Genomic DNA, 19163 nt, shown 5'->3' with positions numbered 1-19163 from the left:
AGTAAACGAGCTGGACTTCGATGCTGGAGCTCCAGGGAGCTTGAAGCCTGGATTTTGGTTTGTGGTAGGCTTTGCTTTGACAGCAGGTGGAGTCGGTTTTCTCGCCAAGCTAGGAGGTGGCATACGCCCAGGTATAGAAGGGAGCTTGAATCCTGATCTTGATGTATCCCGTGGCACGCCGGACGGTGTATAGTCGATGGCCACACGTATGGGAAACTGTGTGCGTTGAAAAGGATGCTGATCCAGATTCTTGTACTTTGCGATAAATGGAACCCGCGTCAGGAAGGTCTTAGTTCCCTGTAGCTGTCCATCTAACACCAAGCATTCTAATCGATCGTTCTCACAGCGTAAGACTCGCAAGTGCTGGCTCTTGGACAACTGGCTGCTTGTATTAAGATCCCGAAGCACTGTTACAGTGCAGCCGACCTTGACGCGCAGACGATGTGGTGGTAGCCCTACTGGATTCAGCTTGTGCAGCAGCCCTAGTGAAGGATCCCAGTCTGGTGTTTTGAGCGAAAGATCTTGTGACAGCAGTTCAATCAGAGGCTCGGGCAGTTTGTCCAAGGCAGCCTCGATCGCTTTGTTTATGGGTCCGTGAGTACGTGCGAATTCGCGATCATCCTGTGCAGGAATTGGCTGCGGTGGAGGACTTGGTGCGGCGAGCGGAGCGAGGGCGATAGGGTGAACAGGTACAAGAGGTTGTACGACAGCGGGCGGAGCGGGCGCAATAGGAGCAACGGACTCAGAAGGCTGGACAACAGGCTGTAGCTCCTCTACCGGGTCTGACATGACCATATCATGTGCTTCGAGAAGTGTGTCGTCGTCTAAGTCGTCGTCGGCCCACTGCTGTCCGGAGGATGCAGTCGTCTCCGGCAAATCGACCACAGTGTCTTCCTCATCGTCATCATCCCATGGCTCCTTCTCCATTTGTTCCGCAATCTCTTCTAGCTTCTTGGTGAGTTCCAAGTTCTTTTTACGCTTCTCCTCTTCCTTCTTCCTGCTCAGTCCTAGGAATGCTTCCATGCCATTCTTCAACTGCGCCTGCGTATGACTATACCCAGCAAGCTGGGTCGCCAGTCCGACACCAATTTGTTGCCTTGCTCTTGCCTCCTTCGCCTCTTTTTCTTCGCGCTTCTTCTTGGCTGCTTTGCGACTCTCCTCGGCTTTGCGGGCGCGGGCGGCGCGCTGTTCTAATTCGGCCTCGCGCTCGAGCTGCTTCTGCTGCCGCTCGTTGAGACGCGGGCCATTTTTCTTGGCCAGCTTTTTGAGCTCGGTAGATGTTTGTGCGATTCGATGAGGAGTTGGGGCCATGATACAACGCGCATGGCGGTGAGGGGTGCGGGTGGCTGCAGGGGGAGAAACGTACGTGGTGGCGAATATTCCCTGAAGCCTGGAACCGCGCTAAGACACGCAAACACGTGCTCGGATGACGTGCATCAAAACAAAGTATTCCGACGACTAGGCTATTGCTGTCACCTCTAGCGAAAGCCACAACAGCTTTTCATTGTCATTCCCCTGTCAAAACGGGCATATTTTCCGTGTCCAAAAACGACCAATCGAAAATGCAGCGGCCTGCCGTGCCTCACAAGTCCATGCGCGCTGTCAAGTTCACGTAAACACTTTGTTGATAAACGGCACACGTTCGCATCTTCTCCATCGTCCGATCATATCCTAGATGCAACTTGATAGGCGTGCGTGGAGTAGGGCCGACATGACTCGCTTGTTGTTGTTATCACCAGGAAAACCGCAGCCGACATTGAGCTCAACCCCGCCTACAAGCATCTCTGACAGCAGCAGGCTTGCAGGAAATCATCGACAGTGCATGCTGAAGGTGCTCTCTAAGGCTGACAGCGTCTTGACTCGTACCATTAGGCTAACAGCAGGAGTGGTGGCAGCAGTGCGTACCATTGACATTCCGTGGACCTGACAATTGATAGCTCAGTACAGCTTGCAGAGTACACGCTGAGCAAGGAAACATGTCTTTCGTACTAAAGGGTGTAGCATATATCACGGGTGCTGGATCCGGTATGTCTGATCAAGCTGTGTAGCATATCCGACCAATGAGCTGACATCTTCAAGGTATCGGCCAGTACACTGCATATGCTCTTGCAAAGCAAGGCGTGCGCTCATTCGCCTTGCTGGATCGCAATCCCATCACCAAGACCGTCAGCGAACTGAATAAGATCTCACCAGATGTCTCTGTTAAAACGTTCGAAATCGACGTCACCGATGAGAAAGCAATTGATGACAGTATAGAGAAAACGGTAAAGGAATTTGGACGGCTGGATTACGCGGTCAACAATGCTGGCATAGGTGGAATGATCAAAACGACAGATGAAATACCTAAAGACGACTTCGAGAAAGTCATGGCTGTCAATACCATCGCCGTGTGGCAATGCCAGCGTGCGCAGATCCGCCAGATGCTCAAGCAAGAGAAGCTTTCGGACTCCTATCGATCATACCGGGGCTCTATCGTCAACGTCGCATCGATGTACGGCCTGGTTGCACCACCACTCAATGTGCCTGCCACCGCATATGCTACGTCCAAGCATGCTGTCATTGGCCTCACAAAGTCAGATGCACTCGCTTTCGCACACAAGGGTATCAGAATCAACGCGATCTCCCCAGGTTATGTGATGACACCCCTAGTGAAGGAGCACATGAGTCAGGGCGACATGATGGAAACAGAGAGGAAGAAAGTCCCTGTTCACCGCTACTCGGAGATGGAGGAAATCGGCGACTGTATTGCATTCCTACATTCCCAAGCGGCAAGTTACATGATTGGCGCCACATTAGTCGCGGACGGAGGATACACAATCGTCTAGAGCATCGTACTAGCCCAAGACTTGAATTATCAACAGCCGTCTCACACGTGTCCTAAAACACGTAGTCCTCTTGTCAAACTTGACCTTCGACGCAATTGTGCTTTGCCTGGTCGGTCGCACCTCGGCAGAGGTTCTCCACCCCAGTTCTCCACCTAATCCCCGCAAAAAAGGAAGACGCAACTTCCATATCCGAGAAAGATCTGGCTACTCCGAACGCCTCTTCGATTGGCTAATGGGTCGTCTAACAGATCACTCATCATTGCGCGACTTGGATGTCCCGGCATTGTTGTCTGTGCAACCCTCGGAAATGCTTTGCCAGATAAAACTCATGAGTAGCCATTGGGATCGTTAGCCCACATCACGAATCGTCACCATCGTTCGATATTCCAATCATGCATTCACTTTATTCGCGTAACCCCAGATTCAGGCATTCATTAGATTGACTCGCTATGTGGAGTCATTGAGCTAGGACCTGACTCTTGAAGCATGGGGATTTGCGGTGCAAACACACCGGAGCAAAGTTTAAGAGGTTAAGAGCCCTCGTAGCGGCAACGGTTTCCACTCACTGCTCAGCTTCAACTTTGCTTTTCTTCATCTTCCCGCTAGTTGTACACTATTCACAATGGCGGACGGCTTCATCGTTCCATCCACGGCTGCGCCAGAGACTGATGCTCAGCATCGGTTACGGGGTCCAATTCACGCGCAACGCCATGTGCGCGTCGTCTGTATCGGTGCAGGTGCTTCGGGACTTTTGATGGCATACAAACTACAAAAGCACTTCTCAAATTATAGTCTCCAAGTATATGAGAAGAACGCCGAGGTTTCGGGGACTTGGTACGAGAATAGATATCCGGGGTAAGTGCAGATCCGAATGGTTGTTGCGGGGGATCATGCATCCTTCGCCCCATGATTTACCGAACCGGCTGCAGCAAAGCGGCGCAGTTAGCAGAACCTTGCTAACATCTCGATTCAAGATGCGCGTGCGACGTTCCTTCGCATAACTACACTTGGTCATTCGAGCCGAAATTAGATTGGTCCGCGGTATACGCCGGCTCGAAAGAGATCTTTGCCTACTTTAACGATTTCGCGCGCAAGTACGGTCTCCGCAAATACATCAAGACACAACACCAGGTTGTTGGCGCAACATGGAACAAGCAGAAAGGAGGATATGATGTGCAGGTCAAAGACCTAGAGAGCAATCAGATCGTCAATGACCATTGCGACATCTTGGTAAACGCGTCGGGTATTCTGAACAACTGGCAATGGCCCGCCATACCGGGTCTGGACAAGTACAAGGGCACACTACTACATACCGCAAATTGGGACGACAACGTTGACCTTAAAGGCCGCCATGTTGGCTTGATTGGAAACGGGTAAGTGCCTTACATATGGTTCCCCAGCTCAGCAACTAACTCCATCAGTTCCTCTGGTATTCAAGTCCTCCCCACCATCCAACCACATGTTAAGAAAGTCACAACCTTCATCCGCGAGCCCACATGGGTCTCACCCGTGCAAGGCCTCGAACAACACGTCTTCTCCGATAGCGAAAGACTCGAGTTCGCCACCAAGCCTGGCGCATTAGTCGAATATCGCAAGCACATTGAGCGCGGCCTAAACGGTCAATTCGGCATCTTTCTCAAGAACACAAACGTCAACTCCGACACAGAAGCCTACTTCCGCAAGCAGATGACCGAAAAACTAAACAACGAGTACCTACAAGAGCGCTTGATCCCGAACTGGCATGTCGGATGCCGACGATTAACACCAGGCGTCGGCTACCTCGAAGCCCTAGGAAAACCCAACGTACAAACCGTCTACGGCGAGATAAACTCCATCACCGAGCGCGGCTGTGTGTGCGACGACGGCAACGAATACCCCGTCGACGTACTCATCTGCGCCACAGGCTTCAACACCTCCTTCAAGCCTCGTTTCCCCGTAATCAACTCCTCTGGCACCAACCTCCAGGACGTGTGGACCAAAGAACCACGCTCCTACTTTGGTCTCGCGGCCGCTGACTTCCCAAATTACCTCATCTTCCTGGGACCCAATTGTCCCATCGGCAATGGCCCTGTTCTAAGCGCTATCGAGGCGCAGGCAGATTACATGTGCAAGCTCATCGATCGCTTCCAAACACACAACATCTCTACTTTTGCACCTAAAGCAGAAGCTATCGATGACTTTGTAGCTTTCAAGGATGAGTACATGAAGCGCACCGTCTGGCATGACGCCTGTCGCTCATGGTACAAGTCTCTCGGCCCAGACGGCCCCGTCACAGCACTCTGGCCTGGTTCTACACTTCACTACATCGAGGCCCTCATGGAGCTCAGGCTGGAGGACTGGGACGTGAAATACACTGGTAACAGGTTCTCGTGGTTGGGCAATGGTTATAGTCAGACGGAGATTGATCCCACGGCTGACTGGGCGTTTTATGTTAGGGAAAAGGATGATGATGAACCGATAAGTAGGTTGAGGAAGTTGCAGCTGATAAACAAGAGTGGGACGTTGGAGCCGAGCGAGGGTGTGAATTTTGCGGGTGGAAGGGCGGAGGGAGTAGCCAGCATGAAGGAGTCGAAGCTATAGGTACAGGCGCGAAGGAAAGACGTTAATGAATGTATGATTGGTACGAAGAGTTACTTTTCAAGGCGATATGGATCATAGCCGGGTGCTGTACTGCTCAAATGTGGAAGAACGATTATGTCTTGAGATTTCGGCACATGGGAGTTTTGTGTTCTAGTTGTTATCGCGTGCATCGTGGACAAAAACCTCCAATATCATGTTGGCCCAGTACGACGTTGAGAAACAAGAACGAATGTCGCTCGAGGAATGCTGACCTAGGAAGTTTGCGGTACGACGGTCGCTGGATTCGTGGTTTAGTGTACGGAGCTCTGGAAAAGCCGCGTTCCGTCGAATACCTAGGTATGGCCTCACTTACGGGAAAACCTCGGCGCCTTCAACACGCAATGAAACGCGACAAACGCGAAGATAGCTACACCGGTCAAACACCTACCTATCAATCTTTACGAACGACGCGTGAACTGGTCAAAAATAGACGAGGCCACCGTAACGATCCATGGTGCGCTGACTTGTGATTCGCGCTAAAGAACTCCGGCTCCCCAACCCGCGGCGCCCGTCGCTTCTCCCGCCCCACCAGCGAAACACTCCGACACAGCTCTCGACCAGCACCCAATGACTGCAGTTGGGAATTGCGACCGAGCTTTGGAGATCCGGAGAATATGGGTTCGCTTCGTTATCTGCGTGTAAGCATTATACGTTGATCGACAGCATTGATGAGCAGCATTGCAGACGCCTTACGCAGGTCAACAGCTGAAGAAACGAGCGGCCGGCAGACTCGTTCCAGAAAGCACCTGACGTCGCAGGTAGACAGTAGTTACGCACACAGTTCTGTTTGGAACTACGCGACTCGAAGAATGTTTCCAAATTGCCCGCAAGAGCTATTTCTAGCTCTGTCATCGATCCCTTCAAACGTGCCAGACCCTGAGTTGTTCAAACTTCACTCCAAACTCCACAACTCAACCCTGTAGACCTTCTCTCGGCTAATGAGGTGATCGTCCCACATCACCATACCCAACCCAGCGCGCCAACGCACAGACATTGCCTATCCCGTTGGTCGGAAACAGAAACGATGCGTTTCGATAGGTACTATTCTCGTTTTTGGGCGAACGGATGATCGTCGGCGTGGTACAAACGCATGCATACGCAGTCGTACCAACGTCTGGAATACTGGGGTAGGTACCGGTATAGTGAGGACGCCATGCCGTGTCAGGGGTGTAAGACGTGCATCTTGACTGTGTCTTGACGTTTTGGACAACTGATTAGGGTCATTGAGAGTTTAGAGTAAAGGCCCTGGGTACGCGAATACGCGAGTAAGACCGGTAAGTTAGAAGATATATATTCTACTGCTTCCATCGCAAAAGCAAGATCATCATCCAACAGCTTCTACTTCTCTCATCTACTCTACAACACTCTCAACAACTACTCTATTCACCATTACTGCCGGCCAGTTCCTTTAATCCTCTACCAGTTTTCTCACCCAACAACAAATATCTCAAAATGCCTACTTCCCAGATCTCCACTCCCCTCAACGGTGTCGATGCCACTATCGTCATCTCCGCTCTCCACAACCACGACCTCATGATCAAGACGCTCTGCCCAGCGCTTGTCAGCTACGCCTTCGAATCTGGCGACAAGGCTACTTCAGCTACTTACACTGTCACCGACAAGAAGCCTATTGGCCAGGTACGACTTTCCAATCCCTACCTCCTTTCTGCTCCAAACAAGATACTAACATATGCCAGACTACCTACAAGTTGACTCTCACCAACGTCCCCGAGGGTGTCGACTCTCTTGTCAACGCTAAGCCCCCAGTCGGTGTCCTCACCATCAGCGGCAAGTGGCGCGTCGCTGATGGCAAGCTCAGCGAAGAGATTGACATCGACGCCAACTTCATGATGAAGAAGGTTGCTAAGAGCAACGTTGAGAAGACTCACCCTGAGCAGCACATGAAGCTCTTGGAGGCTGCTCAGGCTTAAGCGAATATCATGAATGAATGATGGAACTAGAGGGACAGAGATGCATGGGCTGGAGTAATTCCGATTGCATTTGGGTTTGCTTAGCATTTGAGTCGCGATGGCTGGGAAGTGGTTGTACGCATAGCTTGGTGTTTTTTGTTTGCAATGAAGCATTTTATCTTTTGTCTTTACTACGACTATTGACCATGATTGAGGTGGCGAACTGCTCCCCGCCCTCGAACACCATCCTTTCCAACTTGTTGCCTAACGAAGCACTTTTGTGGCGATATTAGAGCCTGTTAAGAATGACAGTACTATATTGCACCCAAGACCTCTGGTTAAATACACCCGGAGCTGCCACAATTCTACCATGTCTAAAAGACAGCACCACTCAACACTTGCATAGTTGCTATAACAGGGAAACTATGTTATTAGAGCTACTGCTCACTTCACATCGTATCTCGTTCCAAACACGACCTGAATTGAGACAGATTTCCCCATCGTCCACCCAATCCTGATCCGATGATCGTCAATCGTCGTTGAATCTGCCGGGCAGTCGCCACATCCAGTCGGAGAAAGGTTCATACGCAGTTTGCCAGTCGAGAATCTCTGCGTAATCACTAGTCGCTCGAAACTCGGCTAAGGATATGAGGTAGGGCGTGCTGCACTTGGTCTCATTGTTGCACATCAGGCGTCTGGAGCGGAAGCAACGCGCAGGCTCGTGCTCATCCATTTTCACACACCGTGGATCACTGTGGCTACGCACATCTCCTCTTCTGATCTGTCGTTCTTGCCCGATTATGAGTGTATCCAGCGACGGACACCTAGACTGTTGTTCCAGATCCGCAAAGAACTCCCTCGCCAAACAGTGAGTCAGGTTGTCAAAATAAGCCAGAACGCTGCAGTCGTAGAGAAAAGCTTGACGGAGATGGAGGGTGCGTAACTTGGATAGCTTGTGTATGGGCAACTACTTCACGTTAAAGATAGAACTTGTACTCGAGCAAGGGGTAGTCTTACCAGGGAACTATGAAAATCATCACGTGACATCAAGGATTTTTCTGTGATTCTATACCCAAATTGCTCTAGGTTGGGACATGCCAGACAAATCTTCTCCAACGTTCCTTGCATAACAACGGTGTCACCGCAACCAACGTTACGGTCCTCGGCGTTGTGTATGGATAAAAGGATGAGTTGCTGTCCAACATTCCGTAGACATGCCATGAGGGACTCGAATGACCGCCGATTCCAGCAATCCCACTCCAAGCACAGACTTTTTAACTCGGTACAAGAATATAGTAACGTATCAAAGTCCTCTAAGTTGATGTCGTTGTTGTGTATATAGAGACCTAGATGTTTTAATTGTAACTTGTGGCTACCAAGCCCATGTGCCAGAGCGCAAGCAAACTTTACGGCGTAAGGAGATCCCCAGAGAGTTAAGTGTGTAAGCTGTGAGAATGATATGATCTTGCTGATCCCTTCATAGAGAGACTCGCTAAGGGCAACTCCGGACAGTGTAAGTTGTCGAAGGTTCTCTAGGCGACCAGAATGATTGCTTCGGCATGAAAACGCCTTGGCAAGGCTATCACCAAGACTATGATCATAAGTTTTTCCCTCCTGCCCAGATTCTGTGCCAATGTGCAATCTTTCCATTTGCTTGTACGAGCTGATTTGTGAGAAGAAAGTCATCAACCTCTCCTCATCAAACTTTACCCAGTCGGCGTACACGTAAGGAAGCCAGAGGTCTGCCGTTTTTACACATTGAAGGGAGTTCAACAGAGTAAAGTCGTCGAGCCTAAGATGAACATGTGTCAGTGTGGCCGCCTGACGACGGAAGAGATCATGCGCGGTCTCCGCATGAAAGGATAGTGTCGAGAGGAACCTGCAACAGTTCAGCAAGATCTATGCTGGATAGTTCGTTGTTTTGTGGCAGAAGCATGTCATGTAATCTCACAGGTCTGGCGCTTATGCCACCCGGGTATTGCAGAAGTGAGGTAACGCACCGAAAAGTGTGCAAACGATTGGGCAGGAAGTAAGCTAAGACTGCTCTTATCTGACCGATCTCCACTGGCCTCAGCTTTTCTGCCTTGTAGAAGTGTCGATGTGCTTGGACCTGGAATTCTGGAGCTTCTGGTGGTGGTAGGCTGTCCATCAGCGTCAAAGACCTGGTCCCATCAAGATGCGCTTGAGCACCTGCATTCATGCAGCGCTCAAAACGCGCCACCTCATCCTCATCAAACACATTGATAGTAACCTTCCTGTATAGTAAAGGCCTAGCTAGCTCATCCCACGCTTTTGAGGCTAGACAAATGGCTTTGAGGTGGGAAGGCAATCGGATCTGCGTAGTTCAGTATAGAACCGCTTTGCTAATGGCTGCACTTACATAATCCAGTATCAGGAGCTGTACATCCGCTGGCAAAGTCACTAGGGTTGACATTGTCGCATGCATTTGTTGGGCTCGTGGAGTGGAGAAGGGAGTTGTTCAGCGCCGCGGAGCGGGGCGGCTCATAACGCTGATCTTGGCATCCAAGTCAGGGTTAGCACATGTTACCCCTAGAGACGGCATTTCGACTTGCATCCGCCTTCGCTCCACCCATACCATGAACGCGGTTTCTGCTCACAGTCATGCAAGTCACCAAGCTCCATTCAAGCATGATTTGGTATCTGTAAGAATCAATTCGCCTACTCGATCATAAATCTTCCAATGAAAATAGAAGCCTCTTTCGACAGCGCCCTGACTTCCTCACGAACATATGGTCGATCATCAAAGTGATCGAATCTGCTTTGCCACAACAGCCATCGCCCACGTGACAAACCCGGCTCACCGTCCCACAAGTCTGTTTTCACCGCCAAACCCCTCTCCCACCCTTTCCCGAACACCGTGTTTCCCCGCCTGTACATATCAAGCCCCCCCACCAAGACCCACTTTGCAGCCGCCATCAAGTCGTAGCTCATGAGCTCTTCAGCATCAATAGCAGAATGCTTGAATGAGGTTGGGCGGAGATGTTTGTCAAACTCTAACTCCCGTGACTGTCGACTCGTCTCAAGCGTCTGCCGAAGACAAAAGAAACCAAAGATGAAATACCCATTGTCAAATCCGGACTTGGCCAGCTTCACAGTGAGGACGTTGTAGTTGACCCACCTATCTCCAGGTGTGGTTGGTGTTGGTGTTGGTGTTGGCGCTTGCTTATCTTCTGGCTTCCAAAGGTATCTTAACCCTGACAAGCCATCGTAGTCTTCACGATGTATCGAGGCGAGGTATGTGTAAACTGGATTCGGTGAGGGAGGTATATCACGGATAGCGAAAAGAAGTTTGATGATAGCGTCGTGCGATTCCGAGAACTCAGCTACTGTTTCTAGCAACAACCGCACGACGTCAAATCCCTCATCTTCAGGCTTCGACGACGACGTGTGGACGGAGTCCAGGATTGCTTCCGCAGCAGATGCAGGCGAGGTGTCGTTTGAGACAAGATCTGCTAGGATTCTGCTGCATTTTTGTCGGACGGAATTTGGCCTACTAGAGCTCGCCTTTTGAATGAACCATTGGTCCATGGCGAAGAGTTATGCCTGTGAAAAGTGTTGGTGTGGTGTTGAGATTGGAACCACGGAGCTTCTTCTGATTAGGCAGCTGTCTTGGCACACCTTGCGTCATAACTAACATTCGGCACTAATCGCAAGGCTCATGTGATGGCTATTTACGCACTTGCAGCTAGGACTGCAATAGCTAAAATTATGTACAACGTTGCTTGATTTTGAGTGTGATGCGCTCCACAGATCGCTCTTCCCTTTCCATGTCACCTTACTCCTCGGAGAGGACGTCCTTCTTCTCCTTTGGGGGCCTGAATCCACAGTACAAGCAAGTGTCGGGGTATCCCGCCCATGGGCTCCCCTTGACTGGTACGCCACCGTTCGCGGTCCACATGTTGACCGGCTGAGGGTTCTGCTTCGCCTTGGGGTTGACGCCGACATCGATAGTAGCATATAGGCCGTCCTCGATGGTCTTGCCAATGAGCGAAATCTTCATCACTGGGTCATCGCCGCCTTGCTTAGCCATGTTGAAAAGCGGGTCTGCTGCGTTGGTAGTAATGGCTTGCTTGTTGGTGTTGTAGGGAGACGTCTTCTCGACTTGACCCATGAAGTTCTGCTCGATATAGAATTGGCCAACGTGCGAGATGGTACCGCCCTGAATGGTGTTGTTCGCAAGGAGCTTAGCACCATGGTGGATGATGGCTATGATTGTTAGTATCGATGTATGTGCGAAAGCTGGTAGTGAGGCTCACTGTGGAGATGATTTGTGCGGCCAACATAGTGCCCTGGGATCAAGGTGATGAAGGTGGCGGTGCCGTTAGCACCAGTGGGCTGCACACCCCGAAGAGCATTGGTTGCGATAGCAGTAGCAGAACCATCGCCATTACCCTTTGCCTGAACACCGGTGTAAACACCAGTGGCATTGCTTCCCCACATCTCGACGTAAGCATCGGTGACAGGCTTGCAAGACGAGGTGTCGATGATGTTAATATCCAAATGAGTGATAGCACCCTTCTCTCCAGTCAAGATGTCCTGGCGGACAAGCTCACCGGTAACCCCTAGAAGCTGTGAGCAAGCCTGCTTCATTGGGTGTGATTCTCTACTTACAGTAAGGGCCTTCAGTAGCCTCGGGGTCGAGCGTGCATGCTGCCTCAGCACCATAGCTTTCTTCAACTTCAGCAACGTCGCGGCGGACGAGTTCATTTTCCTTTGCGAAACCAGCTGCGACCCGAAGCTCGTGAAGCCTGGCCTCACGTCTTTGGTGCTGCTCACGAACCCATCCAGTCTCGACGAGATCCCGCTTACATGCTTGAACACTCCGACGATTCGGGTGATCTAAATGAGCCTGTCGCCTCAAGATCTCCCTGTTGGTGTTGCCGCCAGGATGCGCGACAACACCCGTAGCCAAAAGGACGGCGGTAAAAGCCTGTGTGAGCTGAACCATGATTGATGACAATACTTTGTGAACGCGAAGAGTCCCAGGACAACCCTCACCAGGCCATGCTTCCGACCTTCTTATACATTTGGCTCCCTGCGCGCTGATGCGTCACTTCTGCAGGTGCCGTCAACATCGTTCTGGATCTACGGATCTGTGCTGTCGCCATTCTCGTCACCGCACAGTCTAAACGGTTTACCCTGTTGTGTGCTACTCTCCACAGATTGTCCAGGATGATGTCCATAATCAACATGGTCGTGTTAGGCAGCGGCAATTGTTCGCTTCAGTACACGCGCCGCAGCTATATTGGCGTTCATCTAGTGCCCGATCTTGGCGGCGGGGGGAATGTCGCATGGTAGTCTTGGTACGACTCTCCAGGACGTCGTGTGGCTAATGTGAGCCAGTCGCATATTAACCGGAGGCTCCATGCGTGGTGATCGGTAGTTGAATGCGGTGTGATGCGTCCGTGTAGAGATCTAGTTCTAGGAACATGGATTCGGGAATACAGAAGCGAATATTTTTGTGTGTTCATAGCTACGTTAGCTACCTTCTGATTTGAGCTTGATCCGATGTTGTTGAATGCTGCGCGTGGAGACCGGGACAGAAGATCATGGACCTGACTTAGCCAACCTCGGTTAAGCGAAAGGAGGGCGGTTGGATTTTATTGGGCCTTGGATGTACTGTAGTATGTACAGTTGGGCGGCCAAGACACCACCTAGGTATACGCGTGCATTAATGAAGACCGGTAGGATTATAAGGTGGAGCAAATGACATGATCTGTATTGCTCAGCACCAACAATGTCGTCGCACGGATCGGGCCCATGATGCCGAGTGTGCGTGTCTCATGTGCCAGGCACGAAGCGGATCCTTGTAGCTGCGATATGTGACATGGTTTACAGTCGTCACTTGGCCTGAGAGCGGCACTCGCAGGTGGCTCAATTACTCACCCGCTTCTTGAGCGCGGAATCGATTCCATAGACTGTGCAAACCGGTTCAGTGGCGGGCTTAATCATCCTGAACTGAGTTTGTGCAGCTCATATGATTGCAGAGAGCCTCTTTCTCGGATCTCCTGCTCATAGTGGGTTACTCTCCGACTCTAGGGTGTCGACTGCCGTTGCACTACCCTTCAGACGATGCTTGTCGGCTCTTGATAACTCTTCCTTCGCATCTCGACATCCGATGCGAAACTTCTTTGCATGTGCATCTGCATCACCATCCTGGTTGAAAGATAACGACCCTTCCATACCTCTACTGTGAGCTATAGGCGACTGGAAAAACTCGATGGACTGAAGGACTCCATTCGGGGACATGTGTAGGATTCGATCACCGCTATTGGTAGCGGAACTGATATGAACGCTACTAAGGGGGCAGACAACGTGAGTGTTCCTGAGAAGAAACAGTGAGAACAGGAATGTGTCCACTTAGCTCCATGTCTTGCATATCCGACATGCCGTCCTCAAGCGCCGGCACGCGATGGCGGAGCGTCTACAAACATGACGTGGCTCCTTGGGCATCATCGCGGAGAGATAGTGATCTCAAGCTCCTAGTACAAAGGTAAGGGACATATCTGTTACATTGGAGTTGGTAGCCGTAGGTATAGCGACGTAAGTTGAGGTTCGTGTCTTCCTAGTGCTTCGAAGCCTGGAATGTTCTCCCTGAGCTACGAATTGCACTACAGTGCCCGTGCGCGAATTGATCACCAACGCGAATTGATCACCCCAACAACTCAATATATTCAAGAAGATGAGCTTGTAGAGCCACCACAAATCGTAATAAAATTGCGCAAAGCTAGGACTATACTATATACAGGCCTGCGGACGTTTTGGCTTATTCAGATAATTTTTTGGAGGGCGTTATCGGTCGTTGCCGTCGACTACGCGGCGGAGCAGCTCGTGCAACCCTTGCGGCTCCCACCACAGCTGGAGCAACATCACCACGCTTTTGACGCTTTGTAGCTGGCTTATGAGATTTTAAATCTTTGCGCTTACCTGATTGGGGCAATTCTATAGCTTTGGCAGCTTCGCGGAGGCTTCTACGATGCTCTCTTTCAGCTTTCTCTTCGGCCTTCCGCTTTCTGGTCTCCTCCCAACCCTTCTCCCGCTCAACACGCCTCGCAGCTCTGAGTTGAAGCTCACAATTACGAGCTGCTTTGCTTGCCTCGGCTTGCTTGGCTTTTTGAAGCTTTTCAAGCTCGGCTTGTTGTTGTTGTTGAAGTTTGTTATCCCGAACTCGTTTGACGCTTGTTGGTGACCACCAGACAGCTCCTCCATGATACTCAGGATGATCCTCAAGCTGTAGAGTATAGGATTTGATTTCCCGTCTCTTCTTGATGGCTAGGGATTGCCTGAGGCCTTTGAGTTCGCCGTGGAGGAGTGTATTTTGAGCTGCAAGGTGGTGTAAACTTCGTTGAAGCTTCTTGACGCCCTTGCTGCTTTGATCCTTCACCTCTTGACGTACAATTGACTTTAACTTGAGCCAATCCTCTGCGGAGAGTACAGAAGTTGAACTGGCTTCTGAATCCGACCCCTCCTTAGCAAACTTCTTGAGTACAACGTCCGGGTTGGGTGGGTGTATCCCAGTTGCTTCAAAGGACTTCTTGATGAGGGGAGGTTTGAAAACCTTAGTCCAGGACCTCCAGAAGAGCGGGAAGAAGTCTCCTTTGGTTATATTGAGTAATCCTTGGCTGTCTTGAAGGTATTGAGTCAACTCAGTTGAGTAAGCGTTTGCTAGAGGTTTGAACATCACCACATCAAGTGGTTGAAGCGTATGGGTAGCGTGGGGTGGGTATATAGCCAACAGGATCTTGTGGTCGTTGCAATACTCAATAAACTTCATGGTTACATGGGATCCATGGCCGTCAAGAAGTAATAAACGATACCCAGTTAAAGCGTATCGTCTGGTCTCCCGTTCAAACACCTCCTTGAGCCAATGTAACCCAATATCGTTGTTGCTCCAGCCGGAGGGTGATGACGTGGTAAATACTGAGTGGTTTCCTGCTTGTACAGCATCAACCCAGCTTGTTTGTATAGCTCCGTTGGCTGCCTTGAAGATGAGGGAAGGACTCAAAACGCTCCCATCCCAACAAATACAAGCCACAACGGTTATCCACTCACTTGAGCCATCCTCAAGCGGCTGGCGTACCCCCTTTTTCACCCAACGTGCCTTAGAGAAGATACGCTTTGTTCTGCCAATCCTCCCAAGTTGAAACCCCTTTTCGTCCATATTGAATATATGGGTGGGTTGGACGTTGTACTCCTCTATCTTTTCAGCCAGAAGCTTGAAATACAAGCTGTACTTGGCTCCTGAATCGGCGTTGCAACGAAGTTTGCTCATCCCCTTGCTGTACGCGGAGATGAGATGGTTTGGATGACGCTGGAGGAACCGGGTAACCCAGGTTTCCGAAACCTCTTTTCCAGCCAAATCTGAAGCAAAGCGTTGTATCATCTCCCTTGAAGGTGGCAAACGTCGTTCGGTAAGCGTATCGATGTATTGTACAAGCTCGGTTTCGTGATGTGGATGGAGAGAGAGGCGGCGCAAGCCATGTGCCTCGTGTATGCCCTTGTGCCTTCGGGCGAGCGTACAGCGGTTGACGCCATACTTCTTAGCAAGTTGTTGGTACGAGAATTGTTCTCCTGGTTCGCGCGATTCGATTTCTCTAATCGCTTCTTGAATCGGGTCCATATTGGTGGAGTTATGACGCGTTGAAGTTGGCTTGTTGAGTTGGTGGGGGTGATCAATTCGCGTTGGTGATCAATTCGCGCACGGGCACTGTAGTCCACATCGATCCCCACACAAGCGAGCCGTACCCGGCGGCCCACTCTCCGTACTCCTGGCCGAAACACCAACCCTTTACAGCTGAAACCCACAACGCCAGGACAGCCCCGACACCAGCGTCTTGTGATGTTTGGTAGCGCTTTCGCCAGAGCCACGGTGACGCGATCAAACCAGCGCCACACCTGCGTAGCACGTTGAACGAATTACAATGCTATAGCAAGTCCGTACGGGGTACGCCCTTGCGGCAGTCACGGTAGTGTCAGCGTCTCATGCGCACGAAGTCAACTATAGTGGCGAAACGCGTTGGCGTCTGGAGGTGATGAAGAAACGACGAAACATCGCAATGCTTTTGTAAAACCAATTTAGGCGTTCATGCTTGCTATTGCTAACATTTCCTTTACTTCACCGTTGTCGCTCCCGCCATTTCACAGAAGCATACATCGATATGGCAACCTTTCTCAATTCTCCGAACACACCCGCCGTCGCACATACATTTTATCATGACGATAATGTTTCTCGAAGCCACAAGGCAAACCTCTCTGGAGCGACCATGTTGGATCTGTTGAGTGGTCCTGAAGGTTCGATTGCCGCAGCCTACGAGTCTTCTAGTTTGCACCAACGGACTCCAAAATCGAGACGGCCTTCTCAAGCATCAATCACTAAATCCCAATTGCGCCAGACGAATAGGACATTGGTTGAAATCATTCACAGCGTCCAGGCTGAGTTGGCGACTCAGAGAGAAGCAATGCTCGATATGCAGGCGCGAATTGTTCAGCTCGAAAGCACGTCGCAAATCAAGATCCAAGACTTTGCGCCGCGCCACACAATTGCTGGACACCGCAAGCGGTCTCAGATCAGAAGCAAAGAAGGTGCTACCCGCGAAACACAAAGAAGCTGGGATGCATTCCAGAAGGATGCTGATATGCTTGGTCCCCCCATTATCGCGAATGAATTCTGGAAGTCACCCAGTCGATTCTCTGGTTTCAACTTCAACTTCGACCTGCTCGAGACAATACCAAAATCGTCACATCCTCTTCCAGATGTGGATGATGTTCCGGATCTCACACCGGACGAGCAGCCACAAGCCTATACGCCAGGACAGCGCCGGATTCCTCCTAGGATCACCCGCATCAGGACAGCAGATCCCACCACTATGTATCACGATGCCGTGAGCGATATCAGAGAGCACGTCATCGAGTTCGACAAGATCAAGGTACCTATGCCACCGAAACTCCAAACCCCGCCACGAAGTGCGCGCAGCAGGTTGGCATCGATGCACAGCCCGGACGATGAGATCACGGCATTGCCGCAGATTCCACTGGTACCAGCAGCACCCACGCACAGCTCACATCGCAGTATTATGAGTATCAAGAGTCTGCTCCTGTACAGAACCTCTTCGAAAAGTCATAAAGCCGATTACGCTCAATCTGATCATCGCCGTTCAGGCTCGTCTATGCGCTGCTGAGCAGGCTGTCGACACCATACGCGGTGCTCATCGTCGCCCGACCCGAGCGGATCATCTCAGAACATAGACCAGAACAATCCACGTGGAATATCATTTTGACGTTTCTTTCTCCTCATGACCGTTGATTGACATGCAACTGTTGCCTGCTTAGAGAGACTTACCTCGGAGTTAAGGCGGCTTGGCATTTCTCGCGCTTTCCACCAACGAAAACGTCATTATTCGTTCGCATATATCATCGTTCCGCCTTCCGCCTCTCCAACGACAACAGCACTGCAAAGGCACACACGCGAATCATGGCGTCCCTCTTACGGAGACCGTTCGCCATTACGGCGACACTGCGACAAGCTTCACCGAAATCGCAAACCCTCACATTCCGCGCTTTCCACAGCACGCCACTCAAGCAGCATCCGCACTTGTTCCGACCCGCAAAGCCTACGGTATCGACGTCGCAAAATGTCTCCAAGTTCCAGCAAGCGTTCCGACGCGGATACCAGCAGGCTGCCTACAACCCTGTAGCGCAGGGAGATATGCGACAGCGTCTGCTGTATGGAGGTGGCATCTTCGCAGGCACCCTGCTTGCGATCAATTTCATCTTCAATCGCGAGACACGCGAGGATGGTGGCATGCCGCCATTCGAGCGCGAGTACCTTAACGACACCTTCATGCACACTGGCCTTGGTATTGGAATGATCGGAATCGCAGCCCGCGCCCTGCACATGAACGGATGGAGCTTCAGGCTTATGAGCGCAAACCCGTGGCTTGTGCTTGGTGTTGGTCTCGTTGGCAGCATCGGAACTATGTACGGCACCATGGCCACTTCGCCTTCCAAGTAAGTATAGAGATCGATCTTCAAAGATAGAGTAGAGATGCTAACAAGATGCAGCTACGTCCAAAAGTACGCCCTCTGGACTGCCTTCAACGGTACCCAAGCCCTCCTTCTGTCGCCACTCTTCTTCATGCACCCTGCCATCCTCGCTCGCGCCGGTCTCTACACTGCTGGAATGATGGGCTCCATCGCCTTCGTCGGCGCCACCGCCAAGACGGACAAGTACCTCTACCTCGGTGGCCCACTTCTCGCTGGTGTCGCAATCGTCGCTCTCTCCGGTCTCGCTCCCCTCGTCGTCCCAGCCACCGCTGCCCGCACACTCATGGTCACCGAGAACCTCTGGCTATACGGAGGCCTCGCTGTCTTTGGTAAGATCCCCATTTGAATTGCCTCTAAGACAAATACTAACTAATCTTTAGGTGGTTTCACCCTATATGACGTTCAAAAGGTGTTGAACCATGCACGCCAGGCTCAGGCCGGCTTGATCCCCAAGGATCCCGTTAATGAGTCCATCTCGCTTGAGTTGGACTTTATTAACATCTTCATCCGCATGGTACAGATTCTGGGCATGAGCCAGAACAGGAGGAAGTAGATTTATCTAGAGATGATTGCATAAGGAGGATGTGAAGCTGATCCATCAGGTCTTGCTTGTTCTTCGTTTCGTTGCATATGCTATGAGTTTTCACTATAGCTGTATATTACTCCTCTCTTTGTTCTGTTATATATCATCAATGAGCAAAAACAATCGAAACAAACTTCATCATACAGCTTTGATGTCAGTTTT

General features: G+C 50.9%; 9 protein-coding genes across 9 annotated transcripts; 5 read left to right on the top strand and 4 right to left on the bottom strand.

Annotated features, from left to right (window-relative positions):
- The first annotated feature begins 1729 nt into the window (after positions 1-1729).
- CC77DRAFT_281354 (oxidoreductase ucpA) lies at positions 1730-3136 on the top strand. The gene is made up of 2 exons (XM_018531005.1): positions 1730-2025; positions 2080-3136. The coding sequence occupies exons 1-2, from the start codon at positions 1977-1979 to the stop codon at positions 2823-2825; spliced, it is 795 nt and encodes a 264-aa protein (XP_018382602.1). The 5' UTR covers positions 1730-1976; the 3' UTR covers positions 2826-3136.
- A 311-nt stretch (positions 3137-3447) lies between these two features.
- CC77DRAFT_1033651 (FAD/NAD(P)-binding domain-containing protein) lies at positions 3448-5405 on the top strand (the record flags this gene model as incomplete). Its single annotated transcript, XM_018526814.1, has 3 exons — positions 3448-3680; positions 3800-4198; positions 4247-5405. 3 exons carry the CDS (start codon positions 3448-3450, stop codon positions 5403-5405), a joined length of 1791 nt encoding a protein of 596 aa, XP_018382601.1.
- Positions 5406-6896: 1491 nt separating this feature from the next.
- On the top strand, positions 6897-7375 carry CC77DRAFT_1064439 (hypothetical protein; the record flags this gene model as incomplete). Its single annotated transcript, XM_018528727.1, has 2 exons — positions 6897-7082; positions 7142-7375. 2 exons carry the CDS (start codon positions 6897-6899, stop codon positions 7373-7375), a joined length of 420 nt encoding a protein of 139 aa, XP_018382600.1.
- Positions 7376-9191: 1816 nt separating this feature from the next.
- CC77DRAFT_1064438 (hypothetical protein) lies at positions 9192-9788 on the bottom strand (the record flags this gene model as incomplete). Its single annotated transcript, XM_018528726.1, has 2 exons — positions 9192-9689; positions 9735-9788. 2 exons carry the CDS (start codon positions 9786-9788, stop codon positions 9192-9194), a joined length of 552 nt encoding a protein of 183 aa, XP_018382599.1.
- Positions 9789-9980: 192 nt separating this feature from the next.
- CC77DRAFT_1023339 (hypothetical protein) lies at positions 9981-10938 on the bottom strand. Its single transcript, XM_018525644.1, has one exon. The coding sequence runs from the start codon at positions 10901-10903 to the stop codon at positions 10034-10036; it is 870 nt and encodes a 289-aa protein (XP_018382598.1). The 5' UTR covers positions 10904-10938; the 3' UTR covers positions 9981-10033.
- Positions 10939-11150: 212 nt separating this feature from the next.
- CC77DRAFT_942524 (aromatic compound dioxygenase) lies at positions 11151-12323 on the bottom strand (the record flags this gene model as incomplete). The annotated part of the gene is made up of 3 exons (XM_018534867.1): positions 11151-11581; positions 11632-11937; positions 11987-12323. The coding sequence occupies 3 exons, from the start codon at positions 12321-12323 to the stop codon at positions 11151-11153; spliced, it is 1074 nt and encodes a 357-aa protein (XP_018382597.1).
- Positions 12324-14407: 2084 nt separating this feature from the next.
- On the bottom strand, positions 14408-15072 carry CC77DRAFT_1023337 (hypothetical protein; the record flags this gene model as incomplete). Its single annotated transcript, XM_018525643.1, has 1 exon — positions 14408-15072. A coding segment is annotated over exon 1 (649 nt), but the record flags the coding sequence as incomplete, so codon positions are not given.
- Positions 15073-16410: 1338 nt separating this feature from the next.
- CC77DRAFT_281317 (hypothetical protein) lies at positions 16411-17722 on the top strand. The gene has a single exon (XM_018531004.1). The coding sequence runs from the start codon at positions 16534-16536 to the stop codon at positions 17551-17553; it is 1020 nt and encodes a 339-aa protein (XP_018382595.1). The 5' UTR covers positions 16411-16533; the 3' UTR covers positions 17554-17722.
- CC77DRAFT_281298 (hypothetical protein) lies at positions 17554-19011 on the top strand. The gene is made up of 3 exons (XM_018531003.1): positions 17554-18382; positions 18437-18747; positions 18799-19011. Exons 1-3 carry the CDS (start codon positions 17847-17849, stop codon positions 18969-18971), a joined length of 1020 nt encoding a protein of 339 aa, XP_018382594.1. The 5' UTR covers positions 17554-17846; the 3' UTR covers positions 18972-19011.
- Positions 19012-19163: the final 152 nt, after the last annotated feature.

This window comes from Alternaria alternata (assembly GCF_001642055.1).
Source record: "Alternaria alternata strain SRC1lrK2f unplaced genomic scaffold CC77scaffold_19, whole genome shotgun sequence".
Taxonomy (NCBI): Eukaryota; Fungi; Ascomycota; class Dothideomycetes; order Pleosporales; family Pleosporaceae; genus Alternaria; species Alternaria alternata.
Note: the sequence above shows the minus strand (reverse complement) of the source record. Positions and strands in the feature narration are given on the sequence as shown.

What these genes read in the sequence shown, in the direction of transcription:
- CC77DRAFT_281298 (XM_018531003.1), top strand. Translation starts at nt 17,847, where the DNA reads ATGGCGTCCCTCTTACGGAGACCGTTCGCCATTACGGCGACACTGCGA. An exon ending in ATGGCCACTTCGCCTTCCAA is followed by an intron (nt 18,383 to 18,436) that starts GTAAGTATAGAG and finishes AACAAGATGCAG; the next exon opens with CTACGTCCAAAAGTACGCCC. An exon ending in CGGAGGCCTCGCTGTCTTTG is followed by an intron (nt 18,748 to 18,798) that starts GTAAGATCCCCA and finishes ACTAATCTTTAG; the next exon opens with GTGGTTTCACCCTATATGAC.
- CC77DRAFT_1023339 (XM_018525644.1), bottom strand. Translation starts at nt 10,903, where the DNA reads ATGGACCAATGGTTCATTCAAAAGGCGAGCTCTAGTAGGCCAAATTCC.
- CC77DRAFT_281317 (XM_018531004.1), top strand. Translation starts at nt 16,534, where the DNA reads ATGGCAACCTTTCTCAATTCTCCGAACACACCCGCCGTCGCACATACA.
- CC77DRAFT_281354 (XM_018531005.1), top strand. Translation starts at nt 1,977, where the DNA reads ATGTCTTTCGTACTAAAGGGTGTAGCATATATCACGGGTGCTGGATCC. An exon ending in TATCACGGGTGCTGGATCCG is followed by an intron (nt 2,026 to 2,079) that starts GTATGTCTGATC and finishes GACATCTTCAAG; the next exon opens with GTATCGGCCAGTACACTGCA.